Here is a 19,119-nt window from a genome sequence, read left to right as displayed (position 1 = left end):
CTGCTTGCACCGCCTCCTCACACTTAACTTCTTGTGCAGATCTATTCCTCTCCCATCAGTCGTCTTCTGTTCATTGAATTTTTTGCAACTTAGTACTTAAGAGGTAACTTTTCTTGACTCTTTGTTTTACAACATTTTTGCTGTCAAGAAGAGACATGTAATCTCGGCAGACACAAATTCACAGTTTAAAGAACTGTAAAACCAAGCATCTGTGATATTTTCTAGATAGAAAAATTGGCTATTAATCTTATAGAAACCTGCAATATGGAATTCATTTACTGAAACATTTAAACATTGCATGAATATACAGCCTTATGCTACATAATTAAAAACTAATCCTTGTCTAATGATGAATAACCTTTGGACTATAATGTATCTTAAACAGAAAACTATATTTAGATAGATTTTTTCTCAAAAAGCAATTAAAAAACAATTTAAATAAAAACGTCCAATTTAAATAAAAAATCCATCTTTTTACATTTTTTTAAAAACATCACTGATTTTTATCCACCCTGACTTGAAAACTTCACAAACTTTTGGTCTAACCTGACTCATAGGGTACAATGGAAAGGTGGAAGAATTTGTAAGCAACCTTTGGTGCCTGGGAGAGCATGTAGCAATGATAAACTACTATTTGCTTTTAATTTCCTTTCTGATCTCACTGTTTTACAATCTCTTTCAGTGTCTGTACTGTACGTGGAGTTAAAACTGTGTTTAAATGACACAGTTTGTGTCTCTTTCTTGAGCAAGAGCAGCTGCTTTCCTGTCTGTCTGTTTTTCTGTGTCTCTGTTCTATAAAAGGAGAAACCTCTATCTCCTCTATCTGTACATGAACTATCTTCAAGGAAGAAATGTTAGGTTTTTGCTTCCAGGAAAGTATGGGAGATACTTACTACTAAAATATGTAGTAAAATGTTTTTTTGTATTAGAATAGGAGTAGAGTTGGAAGTGGGCTATAAGGCCATTGAATCCAACCCTCTCCTCTGCTTCTACATGTGGTCGCTTATCCACCTTTCCAACATGCCCAACGTGACCCAACATTTGTAAATTCAGTATTTGGAACAAAGTAGGGAGCCACTAAAAGCATCATGGGTTTGATCCAACCTCAGAGTATAGTTTTCTGACAAAGCTGGTCATTCCTTTCTGTTATACAGTCATGTTGCAAAAATATTCACTCAGTTTGCCTGAAAGAAAAAGATCCCAAGGGGAGATGCTAACACACCAATGACTCTTGAGGCAAGATGTTTTTTTTATTGAGAAACCAGCTGCAGCAGGGTGAAGCCTTGTCTAAAACCATACAAAAAAGCTTCACCCCTCCCCCTTCTTGTTCCTCAAAGTTATACCCTCTAGTCTCTAAGGGGTATATAGTTCCAAATAGCCAATCAGCAAGCTACACATTCTAACATTTAGTTGTTGCTGTTCTTCTAACTTGACCTTGAACATGCTGTAACATTGATAAGGGTTTTCAGAGAGTACACTCTCCCCAGCTGGAGCCATGACTAACTGAATACGCTTCCCTACTTCTAAGCTGCATTTTTGTGCAAGTCATAGTTACAGCAATGAAGCACTTGTGTTAACTTTAAAAAGTGATAACTTAATAAATACATGCATGCAAATGTATATATAAAACTGATCTGAGTGAATTTGGTGGAAATCTAATTCTTGTCCACCTGGCATAAATTGTGAATAGTATGTCACTAAATGGCAACCGACTCCAGTATCTTTGCCATGAAAACCCCATGGACAGTACCAAAAGGCAAAAAGATACGATGCCGGAAGATGAGCCCCTCAGGTCAGAAGGTGTCCAATATGCTACTGAGGAAGAGCAGAGGGCTAGTACTAGTAGCGCCAGAAAGAATGAGGCGACTGGGTCAAAGCCAAAAGGACACTCAGTTGCTGATGTATCTGGAGGTGAAAGGAAAGTCCGATGCTGCAAAGATCTATACTCCATAGGAACCTGGAATGTAAGATCCATGAATCAAGGCAAGCTGGATGTGGTCGAACAAGAGATGACAAGACTGAACATCGACATCTTAGAAATCTGAACTAAAATGAATGGGTGAATTTAATTCAGATGACCATCAGGTATACTACTGCGGGCAAGAATCCCTCAAAAGAAATGGAGTAGCTTCGAATCCAAGGAAAACCATTCAACATCACAATAGTCCAAGTCTATGCCCCAACCACTGGTGCTGAAGAGGCTGAAGTTGACCAGTTCTATGAAGGCCGACAACACCTTCTAGAATTAACTCCAAAAAATGATGTCCTTATCATCCTGGGGGATTGGAATGCTAAAGTAGGAAGCCAAAAGATAACTGAAATAACAGGCAAGTTTGGCCTTGGAGTACAAAATGAAGCAGGGCACAGGCTAATAGAATTTTGTCAAGAGAATACAATGGTCATAGCAAGCACTCTTTTCCAACAACCCAAGAGACGACTCTACACATGGACATCACCAGACGGTCAACACAGAAATCAGATTGACTGTGCTCTGCAGCCAAAGATGGAGAAGCTTTATACAGTCAGTAAAAACTAGACCAGGAGCTGACTGTGGCTCAGATCATGAGCTTCTCGTTGCAAAATTTAGGCTTAAATTGAAGAAAGTAGGGAAAAGCACTAGGCCACTCAGGTATGACCTAAATCATATCCCTGATGAATATACAGTAGAGGTGACAAATAGATTTAAAGAATTAGATCTGATAGACAGAGTGCCTGAAGAACTGTGGACGGAGGTTCACAACATTGTAGAAGAGGTAGCAACTAAAGCCATCCCAAAGAAAAAGAAATGCAAGAAAGCAAAATGGCTGTCTGAGGAAGCTTTACAAATGACTGAGGAAAGGAAACGAAAGGCAAGGGAGAAAAGGAAAGATACACCCAATTGAATGCAGAATTCCAGAGAATAGCTATAAGAGATAAGAAAACCTTCTTAAATGAACAGTGCAAACAAATAGAAGAAAACAATAGAATAGGGAGGACCAGAGATCTCTTCAAGAAAATTGGAGATATGAAGGGAATGTTTCATGCAAAGATGGACATGATAAAGAACCAAAATGGCAGTGACCTAACAGAGGCAGAAGAGATTAAGAAGAGGTGGCAGATTATACAGAAGAACTATACAAGAAAGAGCTTAACGTCCCTGATAACCACGATGGGGTGGTCACTGACCTCGAGCCAGACATCCTGGAATGTGAAGTCAAATGGGCCTTAGGAAGCCTGAGCAGCAACAAAGCTAGTGGAGGTGACAGTATTCCAGCTGAGCTATTCAAAATCTTAAAAGACAATGCAGTAAAAGTGCTACACTCAATATGCCAGCAAATTTGGAAAACTCAACAGTGGCCACAGGATTGGAAAAGGTCAGTTTACATTCTGATCCCAAAGAAGGGCAATGCCAAAGAATGTTCAAACTACTGCACCATTGCACTCATTTCACATGCTAGCAAAGTTATGCTCAGAATCCTACAAGCTAGGCTCCAGCAGTATGTGGACCGAGAACTACCAGAAGTACAGGCAGGATTTTGAAGAGGGAGAGGAAGCAGAGATCAAATTGCCAACGTACGCTGGATCATGGAGAAAGCTAGGGAGTTCCAGAAAAACATCTACTTCTGCTTCATTGACTATGCTAAAGCCTTTGTGTGGATCACAACGAATTGTGGCAAGTTCTTAAAGAGATGGGAGTACCAGACCATCTTATTTGTCTCTTGAGGAACCTGTATGCGGGTCAAGAAGCAACAGTGAGAACTGGACACGGAACCACTGATTGGTTCAAAATTGAGAAAGGAGTTCGGCAAGGCTGTATACTGTCGCCCTGCCTATTTAACTTATATGCAGAGCACATCATGAGAAAGGCGGGGCTAGATGAATCACCAGTTGGAATTAAGATTGCTGGGGGAAATATCAACAACCTCAGATATGCAGATGATACCACTCTCATGGCAGAAAGTGAAGAGGAACTAAAGAGCCTCTTGATGTGGGTGAAGGAGGAGAGCGCAAAAGTTGGCTTGAAATTCTACATTAAGAAAACTAAGATCATGGCATCCAATCCTCTCACTTCCTGGCAAATAGATGGGGAAGAAATGGAGGTAGTGACAGATTTTATTTTCCTGGGCTCCAAGATCACCGCAGACGGAGACTGCAGCCAAGAAATTAAAAGACGCTCCTGGGAAGGAAGGCTATGGCAAATCTAGACAGCATACTAAAAAGCAGAGACATCACCCTGCCAACAAAAGTGCGTATAGTCAAGGCTATGGTTTTCCCAGTTGCAATGTATGGTTGTGAAAGCTGGACCATAAGGAAGGCTGAGCGCCGAAGGATTGAGGCCTTTGAGTTGTGGTGCTGGAGGAGACTCCTGCGAGTCCCTTGGACCACAAGGTGATCAAACCGGTCAGTCCTAGAGGAGATCAACCCTGACTGCTCTTTAGAAGGCCAGACACTGAAGATGAAACTCAAATACTTTGGCCACCTAATGAGAAGGAAGGACTCCCTGGAGAAGAGCCTAATGTTGGGAACAATAGATGGCAAAAGAAGAAGGGGGTGGCAGAGGATGAGGTGGCTAGATGGAGTCACTGAAGCAGTTGGTGTGAGCTTGAGTGGACTCCGGGAGATGGTGGAGGACAGGAAGGCCTGGAGGAAAGTTGTCCGTGGAGTCGCGATGGGTCGGACACGACTTCGCAACTAACAACAACAAAATCTGTTAAGACTAATTTTGTTGATTGCTTACATTATTAAAAAAATAAGTTTGTAATCCAAAGAAGGTTGGTAACAAATACTTGTGTACCTAGATGTGGTTTTAATATTATTATTATTATTATTATTATTATTATTATTATTATTACTACTACTACTACTACTACTACTACTACTACTATTATAACATTTCTATGCCGCCCCTTGCCGAAACCTCGGGGCGGCTTACAACATGATAAAATACATTGAAATACAATAGTACATAATAAATTACCATTAAATATAACAATACAAAAAATACATTGATTTACAAATACAAAATTAAAAGTATCAGTATAAATTAATAAAGCCCATCACCTGACATTATTAAAGACCATTAGGATCTTAACATGCCATTTTACCAAGGCTTTTACCTCTGGACTTTTGCAGTGTTAAGATCAGTTTGTTAACACATTTTTAGTTTCTTTCTTTCTTTCTTTCTTTCTTTCTTTCTTTCTTTCTTTCTTTTCTCTGCCTTTCTATATGTTCCAACACATAGCCACTAAGTGGTGCTGTGGTAGAACAGAACCATGGAAATACACAAGGGTTTCTAGCTGCTATTTGCAGATAATACTGCACTTTTCTTAATATAAAAAATGCCATGGAAACTTTTGCAAAGAACAGGAGAGGCCTTCGAGGATGATAATGTTGTGTACAGCACTTACAAACTATTGTGAGTGAGGGAGGAATCATGAGTGCGCACGCACGCACACACAAACCCTGAAGTATAAAGGCTCTGACAGATGCATGCTTTTTCACTATTCATTCTATGGCTGTTGAAAATTGCAGCCTCTGTTAATGAAATTTATTGTTGGTTTTAAAATCAGCATGATGGTTGCTCTGTATAAATTTTACCTTCAATCAGTGTTTGAACTGAGGAACTCTGTTTTTGATAGGCTGAAGAATGATGGCTACCTTCAATAAACTCAATCTGGGTGTTGGTGTTAGCAGTTTTGCTATATTTCAACTTTCCTTCCATTTGCTAAGTTCTTGGATTTCTGCACGTGTAACTTCTGGTTTTAATAACCTTGACCAAAAGAAGAAGATCGAATGGAATTCAAGGTAAAGTTTCTAAATTGTGGTAGAATAATAAATACAATCAGAAATAATCAAGGTAGGGTTCCTAATGCATTTGCCAAAACAATGTCTTTCCAAAATGCCAGAGAGTGTTCTGATGTGTGTCAGGATTAGAGTAAAAGGCCCTTGTTTATGCTAACGCCTCCTTGGGGATACATGTAGAAAACTGGGAGATAAAGGGAATTAATACATTTTGGTAAAGTTGAATAATAGTTGAACCTGAGCCACTGTTTTTAAAGGTGTTGTAAAATGCATGTGCATGGTGAGCATATTTCCCACTTGAGTGGCAGGAAAATAAACACCCAATTTCTTTGGAGGGTCAGCCTTTTCTAACTGGCTCTGCTTCTGTGCTTTTTAACAGCAGCTTGAAGCATGCAGAACTTTCATGTAATTTCAGTTCTGTGCAAGAAAAACCTTATTATTCTTAAACAGGAATGTATGCATGCTACTTGATTGGTGCTCTGCACCACCACATCTAGCTTACATTGTTCTCCTGATGCAGATACCCATTGCATTTTGCTACTTAGCTGAATATCGCAGTTGTTTTGTGGGAAAATCCTTTACTCTCATAAGATAATGATGTTTTATATAGCACTATCAGTGTGCATGGTAATTTACAGAATACAGGAGGACAGGTGCAATTTATAAAACAGTTACTACATATCCTACTTTTTGAAATTATAGCATTTTGTTGTGAGATATGTACTACAGTTCAAATGAAATATTGATCCATATTTTTAAGAGTATCTCTCTTCTGGAATGATGCCAAATGTATAGATGGTGGCTTACCCGCTGTCATTCAGACATTTTATTCAAAAGGACAATATTACGAAGCTTAACATTTCTGGTAAACATTTCTTATTTGATACTAGAAAGCTACAGAAAAGTAAAACAGGGAGCAGACATTTTCTCTTAAAATGCTCTACAGCAGACATGTAGATACAATAACAGATACATTTTCTTTACATTCCTGTCTACATGCCTGGATTAGAGAAGAGGGTCCAATATACTGAAATCTGCTCTATTTTAAAGATCCACAGAACTGCTGATGCATGCACAGGGATTCTCTGTGTGCAAATGATTCCTTATTCATTTCCATTATGGGAGTAGCTTTGGGGGATGGGATCATAGAGTTACTGATCATGGGCTGATAAACTTAGGCAAATTATACTGATCCAGTGAACTTAAGGCTCTCACTCTTTTCCCCCTCTCCCTCCCTCCCTCGTGTTTTGTTTAAGACCAAGCCAAATATCATTACATCTGTTAGTTTCTGATTCTGATTCTTTTTAATTTAATTTACTTTACTTCAGTTAAACACTATGAAGGTTGGGACCTCAGTGGCTTTTTAATGACGGCTATGTAGGAAATAGCAGTTCCCTTTTGGTGTTATTCCACCCAGGTTTGTGGGAAATTGTATAACTGAGCTCAGACAGTGGTCTTCAATGACTGTGCTCTTTTGAGGTTTGTATCTGCCCAGCTTTTAGGAGGCTATGAAAGTCTAATAATAGTTCAATCTTATGTGCAGCACAAATCACTTTGAAAAATTAGTGTTTTTGCATAAATTTTTAAAGATATAACTTCTATAACTTTGTCAACCATATAAACAGGCTTTGCCAACTGAAAGTGAAATATTTCTACTAGTTTCACTCTCCCCCCGTTGCCCCAAAGAGTGTTAGTACATTTTTAATGAGGTTGCTTTTGTCTCTTTTAGGACAGTATCTACATTCCACGCCTCGGTGGTTGGAGCATTTTGTTTGTATATTTTATTATATGATGAAGCTGTTAATGCTGACCACGTTTGGTAAGACAAATCCTTGGTTATAAAACTTTTTCCTCACCTCCTTTTCCTTGTTCTGCCTCATTGTTGTTTGTTCTTTTAGTCAAATGACCTCTAAGCTTAATTAAAAAGAAACATGTGCATCTCTGACTGTACAAATGTTTAATACTTGTAAAGCACTTTTACAGAGGCTTTGGTCTTTGTATTTAATGTGGAGGACTCATAAGGCCCTGGATTCTTGGGATGGCATATTGACATACAAGGGGCGTTCAATGTATTCTCAGTATCGGTTGATTTGCTATTGATGTGGGTAATTTAATTATTTCATTAGCTAATGACACTGTCTGAGGGTATACATGCAAAATGTCACAGTGCTTTAAAAAAAATCCCCTTAAGCAGCCTAACCATCTCCCCCACCTAACTAAATAAATATTCAACTAGTTGTTGTATAGTTTCAGACTTCAGATCATGTGCACATAAGACTCCTATGGAAAGCTAGACAAGAACTATACTGAGCATTTTTTAAAAGAGTAATTGATACATGTAAGCTAAGGCACAGAATGCTCTGCTGATATAAGCCCTAAAGAGAATCATAAGAATTGCATCCCTTTTCACAGTCCATGCCTGAGACCACTTTACTCCTCAAAAGATTTTTTCAAGATGACATGTAACTTTGTAAACCAGTGTAACTACTTGTAGAAAAGGATTGTTACTAAATAACCTTGCTATAGATTTTTACTGAAAGTGCTACAGAAGAAATGTGAGTTAGCTAACTGAAGCAGCTCTTGTTCACTTTATCTGTTCTTTTATCAGAGTGTTATAATCATGAAGGTTTATAGTTTTTGTTTTTATTTTAGGAGAAGGAAAAAAAGGACTAAGCAGCCTTTTTATTGTTGGGAAATAGGAGACTTACTAAAGACCTGTTACTAAAAAAAGAAAAAGAAACTTAAGTGAGAACTACCTTGTTTTGTTTGCATGGGAAGGGGTTCTTTGTATGAGTTCTGAAATGGGTATAACTTGCAGTTCATTGTGATTCAGTGATTCCATTTGTTGGAATAAAGAGAAAGTTAAAAAGCCATATGAAATTCCACTCTCAGCATGATTTCTTGGCCAGTGCAGTAAAAGTATAACTGATTATTTCTCCTCCCTCCATTATATATTTAATAGCAAGATTAACAAATAAAACACAAGGTTCTACTTTTTAAGTGTTTGTTGGATGTTTTTTTATTGGTACTGATGTTTTATTATTGAATTGGTTAATATGTCATTTCTTCTGTTTTGATAATGGCTTTAATTGTGTAAACCATCCATTTTTCTTCTTTTTATTTATTGTATTTCCTTTTTTCTTTTCACTTTTATTTTTTACAACTAAGAAAAACAATACAATTAACACAATTACAACAATTAAGAGTAAACATCACTGATCAAACAACACATCAACATCAGTGCACCCTCCAACAGGACCAACAACTCTAATTACTTAATGTAAGATCATTTATTAATTCAGGGTGTCCCACTTGCATTCCAGAACTGCATTCACCCTTGCGGTGGTTCACACTTCTTTCCTTTTATTAACACATGTTCAATAAAAGGTTTCCAAATACTTTCAAATTTATTTTCACTTGTCAAACTTTTTTTCCATTTAATATCGCAAGTTAACTTACTATTAATAGCTATATTGCAGACTTCTTTATACCAGTCAACTATATGATATTCACCTTTTGTTTTCCAATCCCAAGATTATTATCAATAATCCCAAGATTATTATTAATCATACTGCTGTTATACTACTTCAGTGGCTGGAAATTATACTTAATTAATGGACTTCACATTCATTGTGAAGCTTCTTGTTTTGGTCAGTGGCTGAAAGTGGTCAATTTTTGAGGCATAAGGTAGTATATATAGTAAATAATCATTTTCCTGCAGTATTCATATTCTAAATTGTTTTAGTATAGCTTGGTTTTAAAAGTAGGCAGTGTAAGGTAGGTCTGTGCTTGTTTGGGGATACTGGGAATTGTAGGACTTTGAAAAAGACTTAAATGTTACGTCCCTCAGCTGTTTCTGACTAATGATTATAAGCAAACATAACAAACTGAAGCTGTCATACTTGGGGCACATCATGAGAAGGCAAAACTCTGGAGAAGGCAATCATGCTAGAGAAATCAAAGGCAGAAGAGGAGGGCCACCAGATATGAGATGGATTTACTCCATAAAGGAAGCCATAGCCTTGGATATACAAGAGCTGAGCAGGGCTATGAGGGACAGGACTTTCTAGAGGTATTTATTTATAGGGGTTCAGGTTAGGGAGATGACTCGACAGCACATAACAACAGTAAGGTCCTCAGGTACTGCTCCCTGTCTTCTCCCCTCAGTCCCCCAGCCAGTATCCTGGGGGACACCTCATTGGAGCACTAGGTGGAGTAGAATGACAGCTGCTGAGAGCGAGCACCTTCAGTCACTGTCATCTGCTTCTTTTCCTGCACTCCTGCCAATTCCAGTAGAGCAGGGTTGTTCATGAGTAATCCCACTTTCCTGGCATCTTCAGAGGCATGAGGCTACTTGGAGTCAGGAGCCAAGAGGGGAAGAGCTAGAGCAAGGAGACCCTTCCTTCTGTGCTGCTCAGCTGGTTTAGATTATTTTCTTCACTGGTCTGTAGATATCTTACCAGTGACAGCAGGGGAATGGAAGCTATACCATTCTGGTAGCAAGCCATCCATCTAATATGCCTAACAGTGGACGGGCTTCTTCAAATTTTCCTTTCTTCAAACTCTTATTAATCTCTTTATTCAAAAGCTGCTCTTTCCATCCTGCAATATGTGAATCTTTGTTATATAAGGATTCTACTCTAGCATCATCATAGAAAATAGAATATAGAATGGGAATACAGAAAAATGGACTGTGGGTAAAAAGAAAGAAAAGGTATGTAGAGGGAGCAGTCTTACAGGGTAGGGTATCTGTGTGTGTGTGTGTGTGTGTGTGTGTGTGGTGTTAAGTATATATAATGGCTTTTGTATCTTTGCTTATAGGGGTGAGCCTTCTACAGTGCAACTAAATCTTGCTATTACTTCAGGCTACCTCATTTCAGGTAATATATACAGTGGTATGTGTAAAATTTAATGTAATTTACATGAATATAGGAAACGTTTTACCAGAATAATATTTATAAAAATGGGGGCAGGGCTTAGCAAAGTCAAGCTCTATAAGGCAGAATTGTTACTGATAAGTTCACTGCTATATCCTACTATCACATTTTGGGAGCTGCTTCCTGTTTTATCATTCGCAAGTACACAGCATCATTCATGCCTAGATCCGTTCTGGAAACTTTCAGTTCTGTTGTGTGAATAGAAGAAAAACTCAATGGGCATGTTTGCATGTCACAATAACCTATCCAGGCAACAAATCAGGGTGGATTGGTTGTTATGCTTTTATCATCCCTGTTGTGACAGCTATGAGCAGTCCTTTCAAAGTGCCCTAATGGCATGTTGGAGGAGCTGCCTATGGTGGGTAAGTATTTTATTTTTAAAAACTTGTGCAATACAAGCTACAAACATTTACTTTTTTACAATTTTTAAACAATTCTTTTAACCGCAGTTGAACTTTCACAGTTGTGTTATTACAAGACCTTGAATCTTGGCTGGGGCAATTGCCAGGGCTGGGCTTGTGTTGTAGGGAGCATTACAATTAACATTGTACATACATATGGTGATGGAAAATTTCTTTTCCCTCCTCTCCTTTTTTGGGGATTACACCTTACATTTTCAATTGAGGTATTAGAATTTTACTTGTAGATTAAGAGAAGCATCATTTTGTTTCTCTTAAATGTTTGCATGATTTGGGACTTCTCTACATGAGGGCTTTATTGTGTGCTTGTGATTCTCACTCATGATAGTTTGCAGGTGCATCAACATCCTCCAGGCCTTTCCTGTGCTTTCCAAGCATTTCCACAGCTTTTTTTAAAGTGAAGAAATGGTGGAATGAACTGTGTAGCTTTGCAGTTCTGCTGTATTGCAACACCACTCTGACATTATGTAATGGACCATATAGAAAGGCAGAAAAAGGGGAAAAAATCCTGAAAAAAACACATCTAAAGGAGCCAATCTTAATCTTGCAAAGAATCTAGAAGCAGAAGCCACAGTAAAGTGGTTTCAGTGAAAGCCTCATGTAGAGAATTCCTCTATTTGTCACCTCACCCCAACAACACTTCTTGTAGTAGTAAAAGTGCTAAGATGCTATATAAAATTTCATCAATTTATTGAGCATTTCCTTTTCCTTTTTAGATTTGCTGCTTATTATTTTTTACTGGAAGGCGATTGGGGATATATATTTTATAATTCACCATTTAGTAGCTCTGTACGCTTACTACTTTGTACTGGTGAGTGTCATGTTAATTTTGTAATGGCAATAGACAAATGAGAACAATGATTCAGGGCAGAGTTCAATGGGGTATTTATGCTGCTACCAATTCTCTCATGTCCTCCCAATTTTGTTGGACATATGGTCCCCACCACTTGTGCTGTAGCAATTTAGCACTTTGAAGGCAACCCAAAATGAACAGAATCATCTGTTCTTGGAAAGGGCAGGTTGGCCAAGCTTACATGAGGAGGGCCATCTTGTCCCAGTTTGATTCCGGGCTAGCAACTAGGGCTCCAGGGACCACTTTCCCTGTGTTCAGGTTCCAGACTTGAAAGCCTGCAGAAGAGGTGTTGAAGTTTAAAGTTAAGATGTTCTCTGCTACTATATTGTGTATGTCATTTTTCATATATATAGCTGCACATAATTTTGCTCAAAACTTGAAATGACGCATATAAGAACTTGATGATGTCATTACAAGAGGATATTTTTATCTGTGTGATTTTTTTGCCTATGTCTTCTTTCATATTCTCTCACATTATTCTGTTTACATATACAGACATACCCAGCTAACTGTTTACCAGTAGCTAAGCTAGTGCTAAGTACTCCCTTCTAGTGCTAAGTGCTCTCTTCTTTGTTAAACCTTTCTTGCTTCTGTCCCTGACAGCATTTAAAAAACGATGGCTTACAAGCAGCAGAAAAGTTCACAATTATTACCTGTGACCTTAGCAGAAGAGGCAATAAAAAAGCCAAGCTAATTTCTGAAACCAGACCTTTTTCAAACAAAGATGGAGAAGTTTCAAATAATGCAGCTCCAGTTTCTGATTTTGAGGGTAAACTAGTAAAGCTACAAATTTACCAAAAAGTCTGTGTGACTTCATAATTTCTCCATTTGTCTCTAAGCAGTGGAATGATCATCTAGCTGACTTTGCATTCACAAAGAGATATAACTCAGTAGCTTTTAATAGTTGATACCCTGTTATGCAAAAGGAAGGTTGATTTTTTAAATATTTTCCCTTTACTGCTATTTTGAATGTACTGTAATGTGAACATTGATGTGCTTTAGAAGATTGTATGTATAGGTGTTCACTAGAGGCGCCAAACAGACCACTGGTCCAAACTCTGCTCTGAAACACATAACGCATATATATTCATAGTTTTTACACACACATGCAAAAACACCCATTTTCAGGGGAAGGGAAGCAAGCCGTTGTTGGACAATCCAAATGTTCAGACATTTAGTCTGCTAAAATCTTTATATATACCACTAGTATACTTGTTGCCAGGTTCTTTGTCCAGCCTGAGAAACCTCTCCTTCTCTGTTCCCATTAAAAGCTTTCTTCCTTTTGCCTGTACTCTGGATGTTCTTCATATGCCAAACAGCTGGTTCCATCTCCTACCTGTCAGAGTAAACATCTCAGTCATCCAGGTCTCTTCTTCCCCTTGCTATTTCCACACACTGTGGGCCTCACTTGGGCATCCTAACAGCCTTTAACATCCTAAAGGCCATGAGCCATACTCTTCACAGCTGTGCATTATGTTGTTGGAATGATGCTAACTGTAAAATTGCTTCTTTGTGCAACACTGTATTTTCCTTCTTCAGGTAATTGGAATGGGAGTTGTCTAAAAACACAGCATTAGAATTACAGTGCTGTGTATGTCCCTTAAAAAAGTCAAAAACATTATGGAATCACTGCTGGAATTTTGCTTTCATGCCTAGACTCATGGAGGCTTTTTACCAAGCAGATGATCTGACCCATTTTGTACCCATCATTTAAATGAGATTTTATTTTTGAGACCCTCACTTAAATTATTCCCGGAAGTGATGCTGATCAACTTTACCTTTGTAATCTGCACTTAATATTTCTGAACATACTAGTTAACCTTCAGGTGAAATAGTGCACATATCAGTTCAGGGGAGTGATCTGGTTTATATGCCATACCATTGTTCTCCGTGGGTTATGAGTCACAGTACTCTCAGGGTGCCAAGATAGAAATTCAGCCCCTAGTGAACCTAGCCACTGTGGGAATTAGGCCACCATGGCTTATGTGAGGGTTGTTTTAAGCCTTGGAAAACCCGTGGTAGCTGGCTTTCCAGAACATGACAACTCCTGGGCAAGAATTGAATATTTAAAATGGCAACTGGAATACACCATGGCCCTTCAAGGGTTAATTAGCCCATGTCAGGCTGTTGTATCATGCAAACTGGTCCATTCTGTCTTCATGGCAATGAAGGCTATGGGTTTTCCACATGCACTTATTATTTCCCATTCGTGCTTGTTTATGGGTTTATTGCTGATAACCAAATGTGTTAGTTTTTGTTTTTAAGTTGAAAAATAATGTGTGGGGTTGTATTCAATGGTGCCTTTTCACCAGCAAGGAGCAACCACTAGTGGAACAGATTTTTTTTCCTTTCCAGCTGACAGCTCCTGAACACATGTAAATCAGTTACAGAGGGATGGGGGCCTTCTGGAGTAGATTTGTTGGAGGAGAGAGGATAGGATGGGGAAGTTCTGTGATGAGAAAAGACCTCTGCTTGTGCAAGTACCGGATCCAACCCTAAATATGACTTACAGAAAATGTCATTTACCTTTATTTAATTGACTCTGATTAAACATGATAAGGATTGATTACAGCCTAGCTCTTCAGCTCATGTGGAACTGTTGCAACTTGAGTTTGAAAAAATTTAACTGGCTTGATCATTGTAATCCTGTCTGGGAAAGATTTTTCTAAGTAGGTACTCTGTTCCCAAAGATGCTAAAGAAGGGGATTTACTTTCTAGAAAGTACTCATTTTAATTTTGCAATGCGTTTTGGGAAGTTGAATCCTAATCATATTCTACTGTGCCTGGATTCCAGGCACGTCAGCAGTCGAGGACAGTTATTAGCCTAGCCTTGTCTGTATGTTGTGGGTTTTGAGTGATAGAGAAAGATAATAATGTATGCTGCTCTTCGGGACATCTTCTTGGTCAGTGGCTATCAAATAAATCAATAAAAGTGTACACTAAGAAAAAAATCATAGCAGTAGAATAAAGCCATCCAGGGTTTTAAAACGGCTTAGGAAATATTTAAAATGAATTTACCTGTTGAAAGGAAGATTTCAACATCAGTACCCAAACATAAGGAAGCTCTTTTAGAAAATTACTAAAAATTACTCAGAAGAGTAATCACCTGCCTGACCTTGGAGGGAAGATGCACCTTGAGAAAGACCTTGAAAGGTTATGGTATTGCTTGGGCATAATTGTATGGACGGAGTTGCTACTTTGGGTACGTGATGCCCAATTCCCAAACTATGTAAGGCTTCGAAACACTAGCATTTTGACCTGTTCATGGAAACAGACTAGCAACCAGTCAAATAGTTAAGAAGCAGTGTTCCTAGGCTGTGCGTAATGCTAAGCAAGCTTAGATAAGAGGTCCATGCTGGGTAGTTCTTCATGGTCTCTGTACATTGCACATGTGGTCTGTGCACTTACACGCAGTCTCAATTTGGCAGACTTGCATAGTTGAACAACTTCTGGTGGGATCCCTCTTCAACTGCCCCAGTGCACATGATCTTAGCAACTTTCCAACTTTTTCTCTTAATCTCTCTTCACCATTGTGGTTGCCTCATAAGACTGCATTTTACTTCTGTTGAAGTTTTTTCTAATTTTTTCTTACTTCTTCTGAAGGCACCCTTCTGAAAGTGTGCCAGGTTCCAAGGGAAGCTCCTGCTGAGAGATGGCCATTTACGCTGGTGAAGCGCATATCATAGATGCCTGTTCACATTGGCAGGCCTTCACTGAGCAGGTGAGGAGGAACAATGGGCAGATTCTGGGCAATGCTCCAGCAGAAAGGATTAGAGGTGTTGATACCCCAAAAGTTGGAATGGCCTGGGCACTGCCTACAGTTCCACAGCCAACTATTTGGTGGATATTGAACCTCTGACCTTGCCCAGCTGCAGCCTCTAACCAGAGGCTGTGCAGATCCGACTACTCCTGGGCATTTCTTAATGCTGTTTGCAGCAAGAAATCAAGAACTTCTAAATCTTATAACCTGAGGTTGTCTAAATCTTCTGTAACCTTAGAAAGGGAAAAGAAAAAGGTCAGGCTCCATGAATGAACAACAAAATTGTACCCAATTCTGCCTATTCCCATCACACCATTGCTGCCAGTATCTTCAGTCTTGAAGGTCGTTGTGGTAACAAAGGCCATACTGACAGTAGCGCAAGACCAGATCTTTGTCACTTCCACCTTGGAAAGGAAGAAGTGACCCAACCCCTCCTGATTGCACATTGCTATAGGACTTGGCTGTGCAACCTGAACATGTAGGTAGACACTTGGATTGGTCAACTCTAAGATTTCGATACTATGGCAGAAAGCTCTTCTTTGTCTCTGACATTCAAATGGGATCAGCAATCCAAATGGTTTCGGGCCATAAAGAGATCCTAGTACTATTGGGATGACTGGAACATGAGCAGGAGACAGAGCTTCACCGCATACGAATTCTGCTTTCTCTTACCTTTACTTTCCCCTTCAGCTTCAATCTCTTGGCCACTGGACCATGACTCTGATACCATATTCTTACTGTACCTACCTTGACTTCAGCAACTATTCCAAATCACTTAACTAGTTCTGTCCGCACAGGATTCCATATGTTCAGATTGGCCCTGACTGACCACCGGTTCTAGAACCAGCTTTGGTACAGTAAGCAATAGCAAGATTTCACCACACTTGTCAGCCGAAGGAGACAATTCCAGTTAGAAACAGTGTCATCTTTGTCAGTCGTGCATTCATTAGTCTCCTCTCCAGTTCCTGTGGTTGATTCTCAGAACACCCAACTCACTGGCCAAAGGTGTGGTCCATTTCTCTGACTGGGTGCTGCAGGTTGTTCAGTCTTTGGACCTTGAGACCCACCAGCTAGTACTGAAGCTCAAGGAGCCAGAGTTTGATACAGTGTGCACAGAAACAGCTACATCAGTGGTAATCCCTTTTCTACTGACCTTACTCCAGGCAGTACAGTAGACCTGGAAGGCTCTGGCATCCATAATTCCAGCATTCATTCATCTGGAGAAAAAAAAAAAATATAGTGCGCAAGAGAGAGATGCATGTTTCTCTGCTTCCATCCCCTACTGAGCTCAACAATTTGAGCTGTTGTAGCGTTACTCTAATAAAGTCGATTTCTTCTTCAGTAGACAAGAGATGAACATAGTCTCGAAGGTATGGGTTGGTGTATTGATTCTTCTCCAGCTATAGAACATAAAGTCTCAAACTGTCAGTCCATGATGACTTGATATCAGCTCTACTTATGGAATAGATGGGGTTGTTCTGTGGTTATATGCTGGATGATCAGTGGTCATTTTACACCAAGGCATTACAATTCTCAAGAGAGCAAATCAACTCTTCTCACCATCAGGTGGATTGTAATAATGGTAGGAACTGTTGCTGTTTCTTGGCTGAAGTCAGCAAGACTTAGCAGGAGGCATGTTCCTGTATCAAAGATCTCCCTTTTGATAGTGAATTACTCAATGCTGGAACAAATGATGCAGTGGACCTTGTGCAAAAAACTGAAGACTAGTGCAGAAGATGGTGCTTGGCCACCTCTGTACCATCAGTGCAAGTGGTTTCATCCTCTTTCTTACCCTCAAATGAAGTAGCAGCAGGCCTGGCAGTTCCTCTCCCGTCTGTGCACTCATACAATCTGCCCATCATCTCTAACATGGACATTAATGTTCATTTTTTGCTATCTTATTACCAAAACATACAGTATAAATGTTGGTTGCTGCACTGTTGAGGGTTCTAAGGGTTTCTCTTGGTTTTAAGGCCACACTAGGTTGTCTCAAAGAAAATGAGGGAAAATGTAGGAACTCAGTAAGGACATATACACTGGGACAATGGAGAAGCCTTCCTTTTCAAAATTCCTTAGCTGTAGAAGTTTTCGAAATCAAGGCTGTACTCAGGCCCAGAGCCCATATGTGTGAATGTGCAGATACCCACCTTTTGTTACTTGCAAGAGGAAGAGAGGTGGGGTATAAATGTAATGTAGCAGCAGCACTAGTAATAACAATAATAGCCTATGTGGATTATAGTGAGGTTGCCACAATGAAGAGTATGTTTACCTAATTTTAACAGATAGTCTTGATCATAATAATGATTAGAAGACATATCAACTGGATGTACTTTATACACAGGGGTCTGGTGAAGGGAGAGCGAACTGGAGGATTTGATCTATTTTTATAAACAGTATTTTTTATAATTGGAAACACTAAATTTTGCACTTTATAAAAACATTCAATTATATTTTAACGTACATGTATTATTTTATCCTATTATTTAACTCATTTTATCTTATTGTATCAATATACTTTAATACTTATAGTTACATGTTTCTGAGAATTAGCACCAATATTTCTGATTTCTGTCAATGTTTGTTCTGTTTAGGATAGAGGATTGTTGGCATATTTTGCTAATTTTCGCCTACTTGCAGAATTCTCTACTCCTTTTGTGAATCAGCGGTAAGTGACATTTTCTTACATTAATTAGCTGTTCTTAAGTTGCAATTTACCTTGCAAATCTATAATACACTGACTACAGATTTGGAAGACCTCGGCTGATTCCAGGAAGGTGGATACTAGCAATACCCAGTCAGTTAGCCTTTCTTGTAAGCTACAAGTGGAATTGATTGTTGCAGTTCATCTGTTGCAATTAAGTATTGGGAAAATTGCATTTTTCTATCTTTTGTCAACATCCTTCAGTGTAACACTGAGGGGAGGACCTTTTTTTCAAAATACAAGGATAATTGAAATCTGTTCTTCAGTGAGTAAATTGAGGCATTTTGTGCTGTTGAGTTTATTTTCAGAAATTGCATATGTCCACACTAATCATTCTTATATTTTCATATATTTCATATATCGCATACTATCTTTTGCTAAACTCTGACAGTATAACTATGAACAATTTTACTGCTTTTAGTTAGAATCTCAGTTAGACGAATGAATGATCTAAACATGGCAGCTTTTGTCATACCAATGAGAACTAGAAATTAAGCTTCTGAAAGAGAAACTTACCAGAATTTATTTAGGATTGCTTTTATATGTACCATAAACCAAAAAGATATATAGGACTATAGTCTACATTACAATATGTGGCTTGGTCAGCATTCATTGCCTATAAATAGTGTATTAGATACTGTTTTCAAATTTATACAGACAGCTAGATA

General features: G+C 38.8%; 1 protein-coding gene across 1 annotated transcript in view; it reads left to right on the top strand.

Annotated features, from left to right (window-relative positions):
* Positions 1-19,119, top strand: part of LOC123024602 (TLC domain-containing protein 4-B-like) — a 32,592-nt gene that overhangs the window by 6,016 nt on the left and 7,457 nt on the right. The window contains exons 2-6 of the mRNA XM_044432558.1: positions 5,619-5,784; positions 7,511-7,600; positions 10,603-10,661; positions 11,854-11,948; positions 18,342-18,415. Of these exons, the coding sequence (XP_044288493.1) occupies positions 5,627-5,784; positions 7,511-7,600; positions 10,603-10,661; positions 11,854-11,948; positions 18,342-18,415 (476 nt within the window). The 5' untranslated portion in view covers positions 5,619-5,626. The remainder of the gene's footprint in view (positions 1-5,618; positions 5,785-7,510; positions 7,601-10,602; positions 10,662-11,853; positions 11,949-18,341; positions 18,416-19,119) is intronic.

The sequence above is a fragment of the Varanus komodoensis genome, unplaced genomic scaffold, assembly GCF_004798865.1.
Source record: "Varanus komodoensis strain SLA01 unplaced genomic scaffold, ASM479886v1 scaffold24, whole genome shotgun sequence".
Taxonomy (NCBI): Eukaryota; Metazoa; Chordata; class Lepidosauria; order Squamata; family Varanidae; genus Varanus; species Varanus komodoensis.
The sequence above is the reverse complement of the archived record's forward strand: the minus strand, read 5'-3'. Positions and strand labels throughout refer to the sequence as shown.